Source organism: Neopsephotus bourkii, unplaced genomic scaffold (genome assembly GCF_033783945.1).
Source record: "Neopsephotus bourkii isolate Nb327-2 ecotype Australia unplaced genomic scaffold, CSIRO-AGI_Nbou_v1 NB_1388, whole genome shotgun sequence".
Lineage (NCBI taxonomy): Eukaryota > Metazoa > Chordata > Aves > Psittaciformes > Psittacidae > Neopsephotus > Neopsephotus bourkii.
In genome coordinates, this window is record NW_026901866.1 from 41,676 (window position 1) to 63,530 (window position 21,855).

The following is a 21,855-nucleotide window of genomic DNA, read 5'->3' on the forward strand; positions in this document are numbered from 1 at the left end:
GATTCTTTTTAATCGGTGGCCAGAACAACGGGAAATTCCCCAAATTTAAACTCGAGAATATACGCTCTTTTTGCCTTTCAGCGTCTTGGATTTCCCCTACTCCCTGTGGGAAGGCTGTTACAGTCGGTTATCAAAAGAGTTCAAAACTCCGTGTTTTGATATCCACACCTCTGTTTTTAAAGATGATAGTTAGATGAGCTTAGTCTTTGTTGGAACAGCTTGACTATTTCTATATATTTTACCTTGCTTTCTAATCTCCTTATTTATTACAGGACACGGAGTTTGACTCCTTTGTTAGGGAAGCACTTTGTGGGCAGACATGAAGTGTTTAAAACTGATGCTTCTCACTGGAACACGGAGAACATGAAAATGCAAGATGGTCTCTGCCGGGTCAGAGGCAAAGTCTCCATAGCCCTGTGCTCCATCTCCAGATATGAATGCCCAAGTATTAGGACTATATAGAGCCTTTAATGAGACACCAGCTGTCTGGAGGGACTTCCCAAGGCAGAGGTTGTATCTGGTTATTTAATAAGGTATGCTGGATTTCTCTTTCATGAACTTGCTGGTCTCCCCTTGAACTCACATGAACTCCTTGTATCCATAACATGCCATGGCAAAGAGTTGCTCAGCAGTTCTGTGTTGTCTGGTTTCATGTGAAACCTCACCTTTTATCTGAAACTTCTATCTACCATCACCATTTGGTGCTACTTTTGTACTGTAAGACACAGTAATTAAACAATCCCCATGCATCCCTTCCACAATACTCATGATTCTTATGGCCTCTACATCTCTCAAAGTTCTGTGTTTCTCCAGGCTGAGGATTTCTAGCCTTACATGCACAAAGTTCTCCCATTCTCTAACACTGGAGTTTAATGTCAAATTATTTTTTTTCCACTTGAAAAAAAGGGGATAGGAAAATGGATGTAATTATCTAACATTCAGCCTGATTGCCATAAAGTAGCCAAGCGAGAAAATTTGTGTTTGCATCCAGAGATTCCATATTTGACTTACACCAAGGAAAGACTAACAGTTGCTCAGTACCATGGACATGATGGAGTGGAAACCATGCTGCTCTCAGAATATGGCTTCCAGAAGTCTTCTCCATCTACATAGCAATTCCCTCAACTTGCAAAGTATGGGTTTGTTTCAGCAGAGCAATCACGTATATTTGGTTTACTGTTGATCACCTCTGATCCACCACAAGTCAAAGTCTGTGTTGCAGGATCCTGAGGCAGACTGTTCTCACCGATGTTTTTTAACAGTAAACAAGTCTGTGAGCTTGGAGAGGAAGCCGTTCACAAAACAGCTACAGTGCTGGCTGAATCAGTTCAGTCTGCCTCAAGGCTATCTTGCCAGTGAGTCTCCATCTTGATAGCACATGGCAGGCTAAGCTGAGCATTCTTCCTTCTGATTTCTGTTATCCTAACCCAGAGTACTTGCAAAGGGCCATCAGTGTCATTTGCCATAGTTTTGCTGCAACATTGGAGCACTTGCCTTTCCAGCATTCAGCATGGACCATTAATCTAATAAACTACTAGACAGATATTAAAAATCCTTAGATTTTTACTGGCCTACTGCATACAAAGTAACAGATACCAAGCAGATTCTGTTCTATCTTCTAAATACACTAAGAATGTGTATTGAGGAAGTATTACTATGTAGAAGGTATTATGGTCATTCTAAGAATAGTTTCTGAGATGAAGCCCAAATCATCAGTATGAGGCATGTTGTTCTCAGTCAAAAGGAAGTAGAGGATGCATTTATTCCAATTAGATGTTGATACTATGCATGTCTGTTAGTGACCAGCGTGAGGTAAAAACCAAACTTCAGTGGACGAACATGTCTGGCAATGAAGTAGATAAAATGCCAATTTCTGGTCAGCTAAAGTTGACCTAAGGCAGAGCTGCAGGGACCCATGTTCTGCAGCCTGACATTTCAGCCCCCCTCCTACACACGTACTTGTGCAATGGTGCTAGTTCAGTGAAACAACGCTAGTCTTGACCTAGCCAAACCCAGTTTTTCAAGTTTACATTCAGCAGACCCAGCTCTGAATTGCTTAGGACTGCATAAGCAAAGCACCAGAGCTAGTACCAAACTGTGACTGTAACATCACTGATTCACATCAGCTTATGCTATTATGGGGCTTCATATACAGGGTAAGTAACCCTCTTACAGAGCAACAGTTGCTAATTAAGCAGTTCTGTAGAGGAGCAGATGTTTACTTTAACAAAGCAGAATTTGCACTTTCAAGGAGATGTGGCAGTTCTCCAACTTACAGAACTGCAAACCCATCTTCTGACAAATTAGAATTAAATCAGTCTGATGAGTGAGAGAAGTAGATCCAATCTCTCTGCTTTCCCTGGTGGACTCCAGAAAGCAGGTGACTCATAGGAGCTGGCATGTTCTGTCAGAAAAGGGGTCTATGATGAATGCTGTCAAGATGATGAATTTAAAACCAAGGTTCCAGATTACCTGAAGGAGTTAATCAGCTCCTCTGCACTTTCTGCACAGTACCTGAAGGATATGAAAGTATGCAAATCACACCTGCTGGTTTACAAACTGATACCTGGAGTAGAACAGGTGACATTAAAAAAATAGCAGGGAACATGTTTGAATGCTAAGAGTCCTGAGGAAGCTTGTCATGGGATACTGCAAAAGCTCAGAACTGCAAGTACTATACAAAAAGATCTGTGTGGTTCAGCTCAGTTTCAAATAAAGGATTTTTCAGTGCACAAGATAAATGCAACAAACCCATGATATTTTATCTGAGATTAATGTGTAATCTGTGTTTTGGGGGAAGAAAGGCTTGCATTAAAATGGCAAGTGCAAGAAACGAACACATTCACTATATACTCACTTAGAAATAATGACTTGGAACACTTTTCCTGGAATATATACTTTTTTTCTTGCTTTATAACTTGGGATAGGTTTTACAGAAATCTGTGTTCAGAGTTCTGTTTTATCCTATTGTTGCCTGTAAAAATTTATAGTTATCATCAATTTTTGTTCCAAAAATTCATGCATTTCTTTAACGAAACTATTCCAGTGACATGAAATCCATCAGAACCAGCAAATTAGGAGTGTGAAAGAGCCACACAATATCCCACTGGTCATTTCCTTACTCTTCCAATCAAAATCTTAATCTATGTTGCTGTAACAAATCTCTTGCATTCTATGTGATCAAATTAATTATAATTAGCATTAGCCCTATTAGGGCTATATGTGTCTGGCAAACAGTATACGTATCATCTGGTCCCGTTAGTTTCCTTTACTGGTGGCAGACACTGTGTAACACTTGTGCAAGGTCAGCCCCACAGACTTTGAGGTATCTTGCAAGTCCTGCTTAGTTTATTTGAAGTACAGAGTTTATGCATTTCAGTGTAGGTGAAAATCTTGAGGGGGAAAAAAACCCCAAACCCAACAATAAAACCCAAAACCAAAACAAAAACCTTACATTGCAAGAGGAAAAATCAAGTTTTAATTCAGATCACTTTGAGAAGCCACAGAAATTACCCATAAAGCTGGAAGTAATGGATGTAATTCATCCCTGCTGGACCACCACTGATGTTAACAGATTTACTGCAGGCATGATTTTGACAAAATGCAGTTACTGAATTTTCTCCAGTTCTAGGCCTCACACATTAATCCCATAATTGTATTGCTGAGTCCTCCTGGTCAGCAACAGTGATAAAAAAGAAAAAAAAGAGGCATCTTCAGCGTGTGCAGTTACATTGTTCATCATTTCTGCTGGATGCAGAGCCATTTTCTTGGTACTTCATAGGAATATTTTTCCTCAAAAAAGTCTTTATAGGGGATATGCCATGTATCACCTGTAGTCTGTACCACACAGTCATAACGTAAAGCAGGCTGTTGAATAAAGACAGAGAAAAGAAGCATTTTTTTAGAGATTACCCAATATATGACTAAAATACCAGTTACAGGGAGTTATCCAGCATTTATCATATAAATCTCCATAGGTTCATCTCTTTAAAACTCTCATTTATTTCCTTAGAACAAACATTCTAAATTTTAGTACTGGAGGAAAAACTAAAATATCTTTTAGTATTCTGTGGTCTAGGAGTCATTATAAATGGTTAAAATTCTGTCTTCAATCTCTACCAGATAATAATGATTTGAACGTAATGCATTTAATTTCTAGAAATGGCAAAATTGTTGTTTTCCTGTGCAGTTAAATGAAATCATTTGGGAACTAATTCAGGATGTGGAGTTTATAGGCTTGAACTGATAGGATTTAATGATGTCTTGTATTTGTTCTTCCAGCGTACCTGTTTAAAGACTGTCTTGCTCTGGGCTGAGGAGGATGTAACACTTTCAAGAGAGTCTAGCCGAACAAATATAATAACCTATTTTTCTAGTCTCTTATGTTACAGGTGTACTGACTCAACATATATGACACAAATACAAAAGAAACATTATCAGTTGTCAGCTCTGGTTCTCAGAACATACTATATATGTATAGTTTTGGATGTCTACTTTCCCATGACAATGTCCAGAATAACCTATCAGACAGCTGTGGCTGGGAATGTCAATCATCTAAGTCATTTCTATAGGAATTAAGATGGAAAATTACCAGCCCTTTTGTACAAAAGAAAGGAACAAGGTGCAGCTAAAGCCGTGTTACTCAGGTAACCCTACATTCAGTATTTGGTTCCATAAAAGGAAAGGTATGTATGGCAACACGGAACAAAAGACTGTCATTCTTTTAAGATTGTATCTCAATGGTCTGTTTGTAATGATGAATATTATTTTACAATTTTAACCAGAGCAGCAAGAAAAATTAATCTGCATAGATGCAATATTCCTTTAAGCAGGCAATAACAGTGTAGACAGACCAGATAACAAAACCCTGCCTGATACGAAATACCACATGATGAATTTTTCCCTAAAAAAATCTTAAAGCAGTCTCACTCCTGTTAATGTACTGCTCATGGCTCACGAGGATACATGTCTCCTAGACAATACCAGTAGTATTCTACTATAATATGATACTATGCTTGGAAGACTGTAATCTCTGCCACTGAATACTGACTATAAACCTGACTGTTCTGGGCTTTCCTTCATGAAACTTCCTATGTATGTTAGGCTGATATTACAGTGGATACCGAAATAACTGTATTTTCCTGCTTCTTTAAAATAAATGTGAAAGAAATTCGATTAGTTATATTAGAATTTCTTTAGCATTAGAAGCACAATATTTTATAATAGTACTACAAAGGAGATAGTTCAAAGTTTAAAATAAATGAAAACATACTGGAACTTAGGTTTTACAGAAACAGAAATACACAAACTTGTATTTACATTGTAAACATTACAGCAGCATTTCTTGTCTTTTTGAGAGTTTTCATGCTTGTGGCATGCTTTGTGAACACAGTGAATTTTTGAGTCCATTGGTACAAATCCATTTCTTAGATAATTTCAAGAAGCGTTTTGCTTCCAGAGTTTGCAATTGTGTAGCTTTAATGAATGTGCTCTGTGTGCTTTCTGACTGCAGCAGAAAACTTACCAAAAAATGTATATGCTTTCCTTCTGCAGAAGGAGAAAATGCTATTTGGCATCCACGCTGCCACTTACGGAACAGATGACGTGTCAGGCTGTCGGAAAGGCAAGCCTTGTGATCCCGGAGGAAGTCTCTAGTGACAAACTTGCAATGCCTGCCTGATCGAAGAGTGGCATATAACAAGAAGGCATCATCTTCAGAGCTTAACAAAACAAATGGAAAAGACAGACGTCATTCACAAGGCAGTGAGTGGTTGCAGGAAATGAATCAAATGCAAATCTGCTATTTATTCATCAGCAACACTGATGAATATCCCATCACCATTCCAGTTCCCTGGTAAAATAAAGAACTGCTTACCAAAGGGCACCAGAAGTTAAGAGTGCAATAAACACTGACTACATGCTACACAGAGCATTCTTCCCTCTTAACACAATTTGATAACACAACAGTATAGTCTTTTGCCACAAAACTTAATGCAGTGCTATGTGGAACAGAACTGCTAAAACTCGTAAGCATATCCCCAAAGTGTTGCTGGAATACAATCACCACAACTGATAATAAAGTCTCATGTAGGAAACTTCACAGATCTGTGAGTCTTTGTCTTTACATGGGTAAATATACTTCCAAAAAGTACTATGGTTATTTGAAAAATATATTCAACAACTGGCTACTATTGAACTGAAACAGTTTTAGGGAAAAATCTCTAAAAATACATTGATAGTGGGCATGACTTGTCCTATACCTGGAGAAGCTAAGCAGAACTTTGCTTGCAACCATTTTTGATTGCTGTGGATTACTGTAATAGATGAGATTAGCGAGGATCTTCATCATGGGGTAACAGTGTCCCCTTTGCTGGTGCGCAGACAGCAGGGAAAAAAAAGCAAAGTAATTCAATAGCAAAGAGAACAAGAGCTAGAATTGGAATTGGGGGTGTGAAGGAGAACAGACTTGGAACAAGGAGGCAGACACAACAGACTTGGTCTGGCTGTTGGGACAAGGAATTTGGTTAGAAGTGCTGGAAACTAGGATGACAAAAGAAATGGCAAAGACAGGTTAAGGATTAACAAGGCCCAACTTGGAAACTTAGGTGAAGCTGAAACTGAAGGAAAACTGAGACTCATATTATAGGAGAAAAGCAGGGCATGGAGAGGGAACACTGGGCTAGATTCAATCACCTAGTTTAGAGACAAGGACAGCTTGACTGGACAAGAGCAAGGGGTCATGCTTCCTAAATTAGTGAGGCAGAGTGTCTATTTCCATCCACAGGAATAGCCTCGTCTGGGAGGAGCAAGGAAGTCAGCGCTCCAGACTCTCCATGCTCCTGGACTACCAAGCAATAGTAGCCAAGCACAGACTTCATCTCCTTGCAGGGCTTACACAGCTAACTACAACTGTACACTGATGCTATTAGGTACTCTGTAAGTTCAGGCTACTGTTTTTTTGGCAGTGGTTGTAATGGTTACAAATCCTAATAAACCATACGGTTTACATGATTCCAAGCGATGACATTCTTCATAATGCAACTTCTAATCTGTATTGATTTTTGAAGAAAGTATAGTAAGGGATATGATGTTTCTCTTTCACACACAGAATGCTGGAGATACTGGAAATGGTACTAAAAACTACAGGAAAAATTGACATAAATCAGGTGTTGATCTCTGTTACGTCATTTTCTTCAACTTACATATTTTCAGCAAAGAAGAAGTGTGCCTTATTCTGCATCTCCTCCATAATCTCTCTTTTCCAATTTGAAGAGTTTTTCAGCATGTGCTTGCGGCCCAGCACAAGCAACCGGGTATTCTTTTTTGCCAGGTAGTTGACAGCATTAAAGAGCTGCAGAAAACAAAGCAAACCCAAAGATTTTATTAACCGTAAAAACAGAGTGACAGGAAACAATTTCACATCTGTGTCTCAGTGAGTGGGACTTCTATCATACCCCCATTTCCCACAGTTCTTAACTGCAATACGAATGGAATAAATAACTAATTTAAATCCCTAATGACAAAGAAAAAAACAACAAACCATTGTAGGAAGCTGCTCTCAACCACACAGAAAATGCATTGCTATTATAAACTTTTCCCAGCTCTTACAGCTTAAATGACATGAATGAACTCAGGAAGAGTTGTATGGAGATTTCATAAATTCACAGTCAGCCAAGGGAACTGAATCATATTGGGATTTAGGTAATATCTACTTTTGGAAATGGTTCAGCACTGGAACCTTTGTTGGTATGAGAGGAGGACCAAGCTCTAAATCATCCTGCTTTTCCAGCCCCACCTGTTGTCGAAATCGGAGAACTACATGTGATCTGAGCTGCCCTGTGGGGAAGAAGCAAAGCAGTAGTGAAAGGGGAAATCTGCGGCCTCAGGATTAAGGGTTTATGAAAGCCACATCCACACCAGCCTCCCACTTATGAACCAACATCCTGAGGTGGCAAAGTCACTGCTGCGCCAGCTTCTCTTCAGAGGGACTTCTCACCAGACTCAGGGATATGCCTGTTTGGCAATAAATGCTTCTTAGGACCGGCACTTGTGCCTGCAGCATTCCCTCTCTGCTTCACCCAGTTTGGCTGGTATTCAGCTTCCAGGTTATTCCTGTGGATTATTCACAAAGCAATGACATTTCAATTCTGCCCAGAAAGAGAGAACTGGTTTTTGAGACTGAAGCATCATGTTTGAAGGCCAAGGACAGTGCTCAACCACCAGGGAAAGGCATTTCCTAATTTTTACCTGCATTTGCTGCTGTTATTTGTCAATACACAGCCTTCTGATTTTTCTCTAATCCCTCTTCCTACTTTTTCTAGCTACTTCCCTCTCCCCTATTTCCTTTCCTTACAATACCTCCAATTGTCTTTCTCCTTCTCTTGCTCTTTTCTCTCCTTCCCTCCTATTTGTGATCTTGATCATTATTTGACATCATTATCTTTTGTCTCAGTGACTACAAAGAATTGTTATTCTAGCTCTTGGGTCTAATTTACAATGCATTTAGTTTGATCTACCTGCGAGTATCCCTGGAGAGGGATGGTCCCACTCAACCCTCTCTCCAGCTGCACATTCCCACTACTTCTGTTGTGTTAATCTAACAATGTCACTAGGGAATTGAGTGTACTATCAGCAAGTTTGCTGATGACACTAAGCTGGGAGGGGTGGCCGACACGCCAGAAGGCTGTGCTGCCATCCAGAGGGACCTGGACAGGCTGGAGAGCTGGGCGGGGAATAACTCGATGAAATATAACAAGGGAAAGTGTAGAGTCCTGCATCTGGGCAGGAACAACCCCAGGTTCCAGTATAGGCTGGGGAACGACCTGTTAGAGAGCAGTGTAGGGGAGAGGGACCTGGGGGTCCTGGTGGACGACAGGGTAACCATGAGCCGACACTGTGCCCTTGTGGCCAAGAAGGCCAATGGCATCCTGGGGTGTATTAGAAGGGGGGTGGTTAGTAGGTCGAGAGAGGTCCTCCTTCCCCTCTACTCTGCCCTGGTGAGACCTCATCTGGAATATTGTGTCCAGTTCTGGGCCCCTCAGTTTAAAAAAGACAGGGACCTGCTGGAGAGAGTCCAGCGCAGGGCAACTAAGATGATTAAGGGAGTGGAGCATCTCCCTTATGAGGAAAGACTGAGGGAGCTGGGTCTCTATAGTTTGGAGAAGAGGAGATTGAGGGGTGACCTTATTAGTGTATATAAATATATAAAGGGGGAGTGTCACAAGGATGGAGCCAGGCTCTTCTCAGTGGCAAACAATGATAGGACAAGGGGTAATGGGTACAAATTGGAACACAAGAGGTTCCACTTAAACTTGAGAAGAAACTTCTTCTCAGTGAGGGTGACGGAACACTGGAACAGGCTGCCCAGGGAGGTTGTGGAATCTCCTTCTCTGGAGACATTCAAAACCCGCCTGGACACGTTCCTGTGTAACCTTATCTAGGTGTTCCTGCTCCGGCAGGGGGATTGGACTAGATGATCTTTTGAGGTCCCTTCCAATCTCTAACATACTGTGATACTGTGTGATACTGTGATACAACTACCCATGAGCTCACTGATCCAACAAAAGAAATATTTTTGAAGGGTTGAGCCTGCAGCCACACAACTGATAGACCTGAGTCAAAGGTGATGACTGACGTAAACATGTTGCTGGAGGCAGTGAGGAGAGGAAGCTTGGGACTACCCCTCTCTGCAAAGGACCTGGAGATGGATCAAATTAACTGTGAAGCTCGATCTGAGGATTTGAGAACAAGATATTTTCTACATTACTTTTAGCTGTTGACCTATACTCTGCTGTTGCCAGCCCTGACTTTGATGGACTGAAGCCTGTTTTCATGGAAACACAGGGTCTCAGTGCTAACGGGAAGTGCAAGAGCCTAACAGTACCTATCAGAATCAACTTCCTGCTTCTGGGAGATTGCACTGGACATCAGCTATTCATGCATGCACTCTACTTTTCCCTTGTTAAAACAAACAGGACATAATGTGAGCAGGAAAAGGTCAAATGCGCTAATTTCTGCCTATAAAACAGCACGTAAAAATAAAAACTGCATTGTCTCCAGTGCATGACCTGAATCTTTGGAGATACATTTCAGAATTCTCACTGGAATACAGAATTGAAAGATACAAACAAAAGCCACCATTTTTATGTTACTGGAAAGCTTTCAAGGTAACTATATTATGTAATAACATATCTCCTCATCTATGTCACATAATTTATTTGATTATTAAATGAGGTGGTTATTAAAAATTGAAAAACCAAATTTCAGTTTTTCAATATTGACATATCTTTTTGTAATGTCTCCTCTGGGCAGGGGATCATCAATTTTACTTGCTTACAGTCAATTTTATTTTCCAGTTCTCATGCACTGGCCCAGTCCTGCAAATAGTTGGGATATCAAAGGAGAATTAAGTTTGTTAAGCTGAATTCATTAAATTTAATAAAAGCTAGGAATGTACTACTGCATCCACACACATTTTCATGTAGAGAAGTCAACCACGAATAACTCAAGCAACCCCTTACAAATTCCAAATGAAAATACTTTCTCCTTTTGCCTAGTGTTTTGCTACATTAAGGGAAGGTTAGCATGTGAAAAAAAACCCAAAACACAAACTTGACAGCAAGAGCATCCTAATGGTACAACAAAAGAAACAAGTCCTAAAAGCACACTAGGATTCAATTAGTCTCAGGAATGTAGCTGCACTAGTGGTATTGCAATGTCAACAATGAATTGCCGGGATTTGAACTCCTGGAGTTTACCCCCAATAAAACCCATGGAAACACCTTTTAATTACACTTATGGTTCAACATAAAGGCAGCTGGATTTCCAGATACAGATTGGTCAGTTGGGGCTATTTCCAAGTTTATAAAAAAAATGACTGGCTTGCATCCAGATCCCTTAAGTCTTTCATTCTGAAGGGTGTAACCAGTGGTACTTTGTACCTGGTTGCTCATATGGACTTTCTTCTCCTACGTATCATCAGTGTATGAAGTCCTCTAGTATGAAGTGCTTCTGGGAGGTTGGCAGAAATTAGCTACAGTTTTGCAATGGAAAAACTCAAAATAAGCTTAAATCATAGTAAAATTAATGGGAATCACATTAAAAAATTCAGAAACTCCTGCTAGCATGCCAGCACACTGTCCCTCCTCTGCTTACCACAGAGATGAACCTTTACTTACACAACTAAAACACAGGAGATAGAAATTATTTTTGCTTTCACAAGTTAAACATAATTTTGTTCTGCACACTCCCTGGTCTGATGCAACTTTACTACAGAGCATTTAACCTCATTTTAGGCTTAACAGGGGTGGTCTAAGGGAGTCGCAGAAGTTACATGGGGGGTTTCCTAAGTGTGTCTACTCCCACACCTTGGCTGCTTCTCAAGAAAGGAAGACATGAGACACACAGTAACACTTGTTTTAGTCATAGAGGAAACTGAACATAATACTGCTAACAAAAACCCAGCAGTCGTGATTTCTCACTTAAAAAGCACAAGTATTTTATTCATCTGGTATTTCCAAAGGTTTCCTAAAAATTGTTGTCTGCCACTATGCAATGCAAACATACTATATGCCGTAAGCTCTATGTAGATGCACCCTTTAAATGTTCCCCATTATTTAGGCAGCAAACATCATCAGATGCTCAGTTGGATAATCTGTATAAAACATTAAAAAATACACAACATATACAAGATACACACATTCCCTATGCTATCGATCTTCCTGAGAAAGAGGATTACAAAATCAGCACAAAATTTCCCCCTCTCCGCCTGTTGTGCAGATACAATCCATTTATTGGGCCGTGTTGTCAACTAGATCATGGCACAATCACACACCAGGGCAGGAGCCTCTGGATCAGAGGAGCTGGAAATAAAAAGAGGTGGAGAGGCAGAGCATTCTCTGGCAGTAGGTCAGAGAATGCTTACTCCACAGGATCATGCCGATGTTGAATTCCTCATATCATATAAAAAGCCCAAGCTTTGCAAATATGAAATAAAGGAACTGAAAATGCTGTAACTGGGAGCATTTTAAAAATCAGCAAGTTATACCTTAAAGAACCACTCTTCAGTTGAGAATAATATTAACAGTTTTCCATCAGAAGGGAACTTTTCTATACAATTTCCTGGAAATTGTTTTGCAGTGACCCACATTCATAATTCTTCAGAATTTAATGGAGATCAAACACTGGGAGAAGCTGGGAGAGCAGGGAATACTATTCACACTGCAAGATTAATCCTCATTCTTCAAATTTCACAACAGCCTTATGAAGTAAATGCATCATTACATCTCCGTTTTACACAAGTGCATAATGGAGCACAAGGAAGACAGATTAATTACTCTACCTCATACAAGGAACTATGACCAGAACACAATACAAACTTCCTAGGTCTTCACTGCCCATCACCTGTTTGGATCACTAGATCATGCTGTGCCAACATGTCTCAGTTTTAAAGGTTAGTTAGTATGTTGTAGGACAGCTTTCTCCTTGAACACTACTAGTGGTTTCCCACTTGTTAGATGGGAAACCCCTAAACACTGCTGCTGGGAGACACACCATTCAGTGATTCAGCAAAAAGTGGCTCACCTGTATACAGGTATAGCATGGTGAAGTAATCACCCCCAGAGTTTAAATCAGATTTGTTATTAACAAATCATGTTTGCCATCCTCTAAACATCTGGTTTCACTAACTGCCATTTAAAAGCAAAATACGCCTACAATCAGATTATCTGCTAGTAACAGCAACAAACTCCTCTATCATTGTTATTTTCATCTTTTACTATTGCTGCCTCCCACCCAACACTGTAGCTGTGAAACTGTAGAGGAATCCCCAGTGCTGGCCACAGGTACAGAGCTGCCAGAAGTACACTGTCAGGTGGGGCTGAGCACGAGCTCCAAAGGTTAGCCAGGAGTCAATTCCCATCATCGCCACATTGATTTGATTTAAAGTGTCATCATTTTTAGTTCCCATGTTACATGTTGTAGCCAAAGAAACTCAAAAACCCAAGGGTGCTACTTGCAAGAAAGGCTGGCCCTTCTCACTGAGCCTGGTGATTTCACCAAAGCACCTTCAACACCATCATCACAACACCAAACACAACAAAAACGGCTTCTTACATTCTCTACATTATTACTGATAACACAGTGTAAATTAGTCTCAAAGTCTTTTTTACTCAAGTGCAGACACAGCATACACATTTCTTGACCTCCCTAAAGATTATCTGCCCATGACTAGTAAGGGGCAGCTACTTAGAAGGGAAAGAAAGAAAAAAAGAAGGGAAATGGATGAGTAAGTAACAGTGACTAAGCTTAATCAACCATGTTTACTTTACACTTTTGAGACAGCCAACAGCTAACTCTTGGGAATTATCCCTTACGACACTGGGGATCTCTCAATACTTCAGAAACAACATCTTTGAGAATGTTCATATCTTGTGTTACTGTAGAACTATTTAGATTGATGAACACCCATTATCATGCAACTTCATACACCAATGACAGTAATCATGCAATGTTTAACATGTTTTAACCTGTCGACACTGACCCCACACCTAGAATTGACTTATCCTCTCTTGACGCATTCACTAGAGATATTTCTTAACTCCCTACCTCAAAGGCAGATTATTGATTGAAAGGAAAACTAAACCACAGAAGTGAAGATACCTGAGCTGATTTAATATAGATTGAGGATGGTATGGTAGCTTCATTTTGCTCAGATGAGGTGGTGTCTAAATATAGCTCTGCTGCTTGCAAGCTAAGTTTGTATTCAGAGGCATCCTGAGGATGCTTTTGCAGCCAGCTCCAAACTGACTGTGTACTAAGGCATCTGGTGCTTCTTCACAGCCCAGTGCTCCCAACAACTGGAGGACCTGGCTCAAGTGTAGCAGTGGGTAAATGTAAACATATTACTTCCAGGTCAAAATAGATTCTGAGGATACTCCATGGACTGAGCTAATGGACAAGCTAAGGAGTCCTCTTGAATCCTCGATAGTGGGGAGAGTAAAGCAGAGTAACGGTAAGCAGATTTAGATCAGGTACAGGGAGGTTTGGAAAGATTCCTCTTCCATCTTCTTTCTTGCAACAAAAATACCAAGATCTTGACAATACACATGGACATCTTACATGGATTATTTTTTTTATCCAGGCCTCTCCAGAGTGCTTACTGGAGATCTGCAAAGTATTAAACAGAGTTACCAGTATCAACACTCCACCCCAAGGAGATGAGCTAGGGAAATGTTTCTTGCCATGTTTATACAGGAGTAGAAAATCAAACGTGTAAAAGCTCAAAGGACTTGAAGTGTTAACTATGCATTTCCACATATCAGTACTATCCTTTGTTCTTATCCTCAAATTCTTTCTGCCTGCACTTCAACAGTATTTTCTTAATGATCACCAACATTGCTTCATTGCAACAAGTACTACATATACATTATCTTATTTCCTTGAGGAAGCAAGTTACATGGAAATGAAAAGGTATGAGGTTTTACTTATTTTTGTATAGACTTCAGAAGTGAAATGTTACCTATCAGAGCCATTGACTAAATGGAAAAACTGTCCCAGCTGAAGTCACAGCTTCAGGGATCTGCCTTCTCTCACTGTAAATCCACTCTTTGCTATTAGATTTGTACTCTTGCATTTCTACTATTATTGTAGCAGCTGCATACAATAAGTTAAGGCCATAAGATAACTTCTTTTATCATTTCTTATTCCAGAAAGAATCACAGAATGGTTTGGGCTGGGAAACACCTTAAGATCACCTAGTTCCAACATGCCTGCAATGGGCAGGACACCTTCCACTGGACCAGGTTGCTCAAGGCCCCCTACAGCCTGTCCTCGAATGCTGCCAGGGATGGGGCATCCACAAATTCTCTGGGCAACCTGTGCCAGTGTCTCACGACCCTCACAGTAAGGAACTTCTTCCTTATGTAAAAAGTTAGCTAGAAGGGAACATTTGTGAATTAAATGCAGCAGTGCCAGTCTTAAGACTTTCACTGTGTGGGTCGGAAGTTATATTTAAGTACTGAAAATGCAAAATGTGAGCAGGATCCCTGGGTGGTGATGGCAGCAATGGTGATGGGATGTTATGAAAATGAAAGCACAAGCTTGACTGATCCTTTCCACAGATAGGAAATAACTTAGTGCAGGACTGAAAATGGCTTTGTAAGACTGAAACTGACAGTTTAAAAGATACCAATATTTTAGCTCTCACCACTGACCTATGCAGATGTCTGCACAGCGTCACTGACCTAAGTCTGATGTTAAGTGTTTTCCCACCTCTCCAACCTGTGGTTGAAAAAGCCCCAAGTGGTACTTTTATTATTTGAGAAAGGTGCTGCAGCAGCTGGGGAGATCACTGTTACAGAAGGCACAGGCATGGTGCTGTTCAAGGCACATTAAACCCATGCTTCTGCAGTGACATCGTGTTTTAATAAAATCTTGTCAGCTCCACAAAAACTTTAAAATAAAGACTATTTCTATGCTCACAGGTCAACAGACATATCATCCAGGTAGAATGACATGATAACCAAGGAAACCCATCAGTAAATCTTTTGCTTGCAGTTGAAAAAAATACCACATTAGACTACAACCTGCAGCAAACATTTATAACACAGTTTTCACACTGCTTTTCTTCTGTTTCTCATTAGTACTATTTTTCAGGTGCCTGCTATGGATTATTGTTCAGAGATAAAGAAGCTACCTTCAAAAACAACTGTTCCAGTAAGAACAATTTTGTATTTCTTAACACAAATTAATGCATTAATAAACACTACTTGAGTAGTGATTGCTCTTTGAAGGTCAGAAAGATGAAAAAAATGCTTAATATGAAAGAGAACACATAAAATGTTCTTCTTCAACAGGACAAAAGTCTGAAAGAAGCAAACTAAAGCACAAGGGTCTGAAGTGGAAAAGAAGCTGTGTGGTCAGTCAGGCCCACCTACCCCAGGTAGACCATGCACCAAGGCCTTCAGCAAGGAGGGACCAAGGAAGGTTAATACTGGTAAGAGCATAACTGGTATTCATCAGGCTAGAGAAAACTTAGGGGACTCTCACATACAGCAGTACACCTTCCCTGCCAGTCCCATGAGGCAGAGGTTCAACTGTCTTATTTGGATCAAGGCTTTATGCCCTGGTAAGCAACAATACTGTTCCTGCAAAACCAGCAAAAATCTGATGCAGACTGTACCTGTGATGTGTCACAACCGAATGCAAACTATGGGTCAGCATTATTTTTCTTAACACAATCATGATTGTACGTCACTGCAGACTCATGGCATTTTACTACTACCACTGCAGGCAGTATCTCAGCCTGGAGATCCTGGGCAGTGAATGTCTGAAAGCCCCCCACAATAGCTACAACCCACAAGACCTAATTTACTTTGATGCTTTTAATATAAGTTTATTGATAATGTCCCACAATACTCAATAGCTGGACACTGGGCAAAACACTCTTGTATTCGAAGTACTCTTCTTTCACTCAGAAGATACATCAATTTGACAAACAGATAATATCGTCAGCTCCTACAAATTAATTATGGATGATATCTGGCATTTAGCTAAAAGGTCCACCTCCTGGGAACAAGCATTTATATGAAAATCTTTGTCTACTTAGTCATTTTTTGACCCTGCAGTGAAGATAAATAAGCTTGAGAATATGAAAATATGAACACCAAAATGGCTTAGACAGCCAAAGCCAAATAAGAACCAACCATCCCCTATTTCATAAAAGGATCTATCTTTTTAAAGCAAATTCTGGGTTGGTGACTCAGCATTGCAGTTTCCAGATATCTGTGTATGACTATACTGACCAACATCTTGGAGGAATCCTTTTGTGTCTTTCCCTCCTTTTCCATTTCCATGAAAAGGATGCAGATACCCCCCTAACAACTCTTGGGGCACCCCCGACCAAACAGCAGTGCTTAAGTGCAAGAGAGAGCTATAGTTTCAGGAGTATTTTGTTTAAGGAATTTATCAGATAGCTAAGGGTTAAACCACTGTGTTGTGTTACTGGCTGTGTTAGCTAGGCTGCCAGAGTGAAAGAGCTTGTGGAAATGAGAGTGCGTGTGATGAGAACAAAGAAATCCCTAACCTCTAGCATTATTATTTCTGAAAGCCTGTCTGGGGACATCTGTTCAAAGGAAAGTCAGAGCTTTGCACTCTGCAAGGCATGAAATATGAAGATACATACAAATCAATGAGAACTGAAAAAGTCAAAAGCCTCCAATTCTTGTTTTTAAGCCACTTCATGTAACCATTGAGGCTTAGGGCCATCACACATAAATGGACTTAAACAGTACAGTGCAATGTTGTACAGGTATCAGGTAAATTACCTCAGATGCTGAGAGCAGCATAGTGACATTAACACTAGACAAGCCCAGGATAACTACTCCTAATAAGGAGCATGGTAAATCAACAGCATTAAGACTTGTTCAGCTCTATAATTACCTCTTGCAACCCCCTTACTACTCCTTCATTTTGTTTATTCAAATGTGTGGCAACTTAGGGCTGTGGTGGAATTCCAATCAATCAATCAGGTAGTAGTGTAGGTAGTATTCAAGGAATACCTATCTTTCACTGTGCTCTCCTCAAACTTGCACTGAATGTGGAAGTTCAGATTCCAGTGAAACACAGCTCTAACAAACACCTGCATTGTATTTCTACTACTTTCTTTTTTTCAGCATATAGTGTAAGCACTACCTCATTTACGCAAACATCACACAATCAGGAAATAAACAAGGAGAGAAGGCACCAGCAAGGTCCATCTTCCCACACTGGTGTATCACGTAAGTCAAGAACAACTCCACAGAACCAGTGGAGCTGAACAGGCTTTTAACTTCTGTTAGAGAGCTTATGGCACACCATGTACACAGCTTGCTCACGGAGCCATGTCAACACAACTCCTTAAAAGCTCAAGACTCAAAATATTAGAGGCAGAAGAAGTACTACTGCCAACTCACTGTTTCCTTTTTGGCAGTCACAGAAGCGAGTGGGTAAATGAATGAATGCTGGATAATGATGAGGACAGGCATAAGCATCACTAATATTTTCTGATTATGTAAAAGGTAAATTGTCATCATTAGTGTGACAGAAACACAGGTCCAGTTTTAACAGTCATTACAGGAAACACTGTGCAAGCATATGACAATGCAGCAGCTGGAAACGGTAGAAATTATTCGGAAATATTCAGAAGTATCAGTTAATACTTCACAAAATTGGTTGGAAAATAGAGTATATTATGTTTATATAATTTTGACAACCTCTTCAGCTTTTGACTCACCTGACTCATTATAACTTCAACACACTTCCAGCTAGAACTGTGAAATGAACTATTTGGATCATAATAGGACTGGTGAATAACAAATCAGTAAGAAACAGCACCACAAGCTAGTATCTCTGTGTGTAAAGGAAAAACCAGCAGACAGTTGTAAAGATTAGTATGAAATATGTAAATGATTTGAAGTAGAGAATTTCTCAGGAAGAAGGTTCCCTAACAATAAGGCACTAAGCACAATGCCGGAGATTAACATTCAAACTTACTTTATATCTATTTTGGGGACCATATTTAGAAAATAATTCTTATAGAGAATATAAAAGTTTATTTGATAAATGCATATAAAAAGGAGAACATAAATGATGCTTTTTCAATGACTAATTTTTAAGATCTTGAGGTAGGCATATTTCATGGAGGATGGGGAGTGGAAATGTCTACTTTATTACAGTTAGGACCATGGGTACTAAGAAGTAAATACATACAGTTTTAAATTTTTAGTTCATTATCATTTAGAAAATAGAAGCCAGATCTAAAAAGCTGTAAAATCATGTAAGCAACAGGGAAGATCAAATGGGAAAGCAAATAAGGAAGTGTTTAGAGATTTTCCGCGACTAAAAAGGAAATTACCTTGCTTTACAAATGAAGATAAGGATGACCTTACACACAAGATCAACCTCTGTAGCCACTGACCTGCTACATTAGCATGACATGCATATGAGATGACCCAGCAGATACGAGGCCCATTTTCAGGGAATCCTGCAACTCAGGACTTCCTCTGCAGTTTGTTTCAGCTTGGGTCATGTTATTATGACATTACTCCTAGAAGCATCCCCCAGATCCCCGTATTTCCCAGAGTTCATTCTATATGACAGAGGAAGAACCCATGTAGATTAGCACTGCCTGTGCCAGAAATCAGCCTATGGGTTGTACTTTTTTTTTTTCTTCTGAAAATTGGAAGGACAGCAGCAGCAAAGGTAGCCATAGCTTGTTTAGTATGTTCTTGGTGCTTACATTCTTACTGCATCGCTCCTGTTCCTCATATGGCAACAAGCAACACAATCATTTACAAGTCCCAGCATATATGATAATAGCTTAATTACATTTTGCATGGATAGATCAGGTCTGATTGTAACCATTAACAGACATGCTTGCAAAGCTTCTAGGCATTTCACATCTTGTACTACGCCAGATCACATTTCAATTGCATTGGTGGTGGGGAGTTAAGATAGATGATGCCAAATCACTGTTCCCTCATCCTGCTCTCTCTGTTGCTATGTTGTAATTTAACCACAGCAGAGGCCCACCACACAACATCCATGTAAGACTGCAATGGATTACTGCAGTGGCACACACAGCCTTTATGAGGTGCAGTTAATTTTTTATTTTATTTAAAATCTATTTTATATTTAAAGTCTATTTATCATTCCATCTCTACACTTAAATAAGGAAAAATAGTAAATTTATTAGGAATTTTCATTCTGTGACAAATAAGTGAAAAATTCTCATGAAACTTTGGCTTGTTATATTAAATACAGGTAACCTGCAAGACAAAGATACTTCAAACTGAGTTGCTCACAGTCAAACAGAAGATCAAGCATGGAATTTTAATTCTGGTGAAACCAGTCTCCTAGATTCAAATAGGAGTTCCTATTTCCATGTTCCAGACAACACAAAACAATCAGTTTATGAGGAAATTTAGATTAAAAGCTGTGGATAATTGTACTTGACCTTCAGTAAGTGTAAGATTACAAAAAATAAAATTACTTTAACTTTGTTTTTAAACTTCACTGCAGGTTACAGTAATTTTATAACCTCAATTTAAATGTTTAATTACCTATATATAAATGTCTTTTTCACTCTCGCTCTATAAAGCAGAATGCAACGAGAGGAAAAAAGCAACAAATGCAGACTAATAGACTGCCGAATCATTAATCAGCATGTCAATATACTGAAATCCCTGGGAATAACCTAATGGTCAAAAAATCTAGGCTTTCATAACTTCATAAATAAATCCAAATGCAGTTTAGGCTCCTTCAGACAACACAGCTTCCAAATATGTTTTCTTTCCTACTTTTACTGAAAACCAGCTTATCAGATGTAAAAGCAATGTGTGAACCAAAAATTTATTGCTTTTCAAAATACAGAAATAAATTCGGAAGTACATGAATGAATGCAGACATTGTTCTGAGGATCTTATCTATATTACCTTTAAGACAGCACTAAACCCCAGCATTTCTCAGGCTCAAATAAAATACTTATTCTTACATAAAATTGGCCTTCACATTTTTTAGTCTGCTTCCCGCATCTTGATAGCACTATAGTCTCTCACAGTTATGGAGACCTTTCCTAAGAGAATCACTTCTAAAGAAGCAGTTCAGTTCCCTAAGATCAGGTTTCCATTTTGGAGGCCCTGTACACCTCTTACTGCCACACTGATAACAGTTCCACGATTAGGTGAAATCAGTTGGGCTGCCCAAAGAAAACTCATCTTGTGGTTTTGAAGGGAGAAGTGAAAGACCAAGACTGAAACTCATCCAGTTCAGAAGATACCTTAATGTCATGTTATCATCCTGATTTTAGGAGGTCTTCTGTACAACACAAAACAAACAACCTGTTGCTACAGTTACCAAGTTCACTGGGACATGAATCATCAAGGCATGTTGAAACATGGAAAGTTCAGGTTAGATACAAGGAGGAAGTTCTTTACTGTGGGGGTGGTGAGGCACTGGAATGCGTTGGCCCAAAGTGGTAAATGATCCACCCCTGGCAGTGTTCAAGGCTAGGTGGAACAGAGCCTTGGGCGACACGGTCTAGGTTGAGGTGCCCCTGCCCATGGCAGGGGGGTTACAACTAGATGATCTTAAGGTCCTTTCCAACCCAAACCATTCTGTGATTCTATGATTCTGCTCTGCTGAATTTCAAGTTTATATTCCTAGAGATTAGAAGAGTTCTTGCTATGAAAGATACGATGCAATTCCCCTCATAAAAAAAGGAGCACTTCGGTGCTCCTGTCCTTACCTTTTGATTTACTGTTATTGCCAAATACAAAGGTAGAAATTAAAAATACCAGACAGAAACCAACAGAGATAGTCAACTGAATCACGCTGTGTTTATTCAGTTTTATAGCCCAAACCAGAGGTTACAAATAGTAATTAAGGGGAGGCAACCCCAGGAAGTGTCTAACTTCAGGAGAAAACAACAGGGAGTTGTCAAAATGCCTGACAGTCAGATTTTTTTAACCTGCTTAGTTACTGCAGCTCTATTCTCCTTACCAGGAAATGCAAAACCAGACTGGAAACCTCTGAAATGAAAAGTAGTAGCTTAGAGTCAACCATTGAAGCATTTAGTCAGGGAATCCTGCCAGCTTCCCCATTCCCCTATTTCAGAATGTTGGAGGTTAAAAGTTTTGATAAAGTTTCCCTGCTGTATTCACAGGTAGCCAGTCTGACTTTGTATTTCCTTTCTTAAGAAGTCCTATCTACCTTCGACTCTCTCCTCCCAGTGCTGCAGAAGCAGCAAAGGATGCTGGAGCATACCCTATGGGAAGAGCCAAACTTGGTGCTCAAGTTATGTAGTCAACATGTGTGTTT

The 21,855-nt window shown here is 39.8% G+C and overlaps 1 protein-coding gene and 1 long non-coding RNA gene across 2 annotated transcripts in view; one reads left to right on the plus strand and one right to left on the minus strand.

The window, feature by feature from the left end:
- Positions 1–3,455: 3,455 nt before the first annotated feature.
- Positions 3,456–21,855, minus strand: part of PRORP (protein only RNase P catalytic subunit) — a 50,142-nt gene continuing 31,742 nt past the window's right edge. The window contains exons 5-7 of the mRNA XM_061367565.1: positions 7,203–7,351; positions 5,525–5,720; positions 3,456–3,867 (exon numbers count right to left, since the gene is read on the minus strand). Of these exons, the coding sequence (XP_061223549.1) occupies positions 3,739–3,867; positions 5,525–5,720; positions 7,203–7,351 (474 nt within the window). The 3' untranslated portion in view covers positions 3,456–3,738. The remainder of the gene's footprint in view (positions 3,868–5,524; positions 5,721–7,202; positions 7,352–21,855) is intronic.
- Positions 15,719–21,826, plus strand: LOC133219917 (uncharacterized). The gene is made up of 3 exons (XR_009727572.1): positions 15,719–16,126; positions 17,673–20,945; positions 21,735–21,826. It is a non-coding gene; the product is annotated as an uncharacterized LOC133219917 (long non-coding RNA).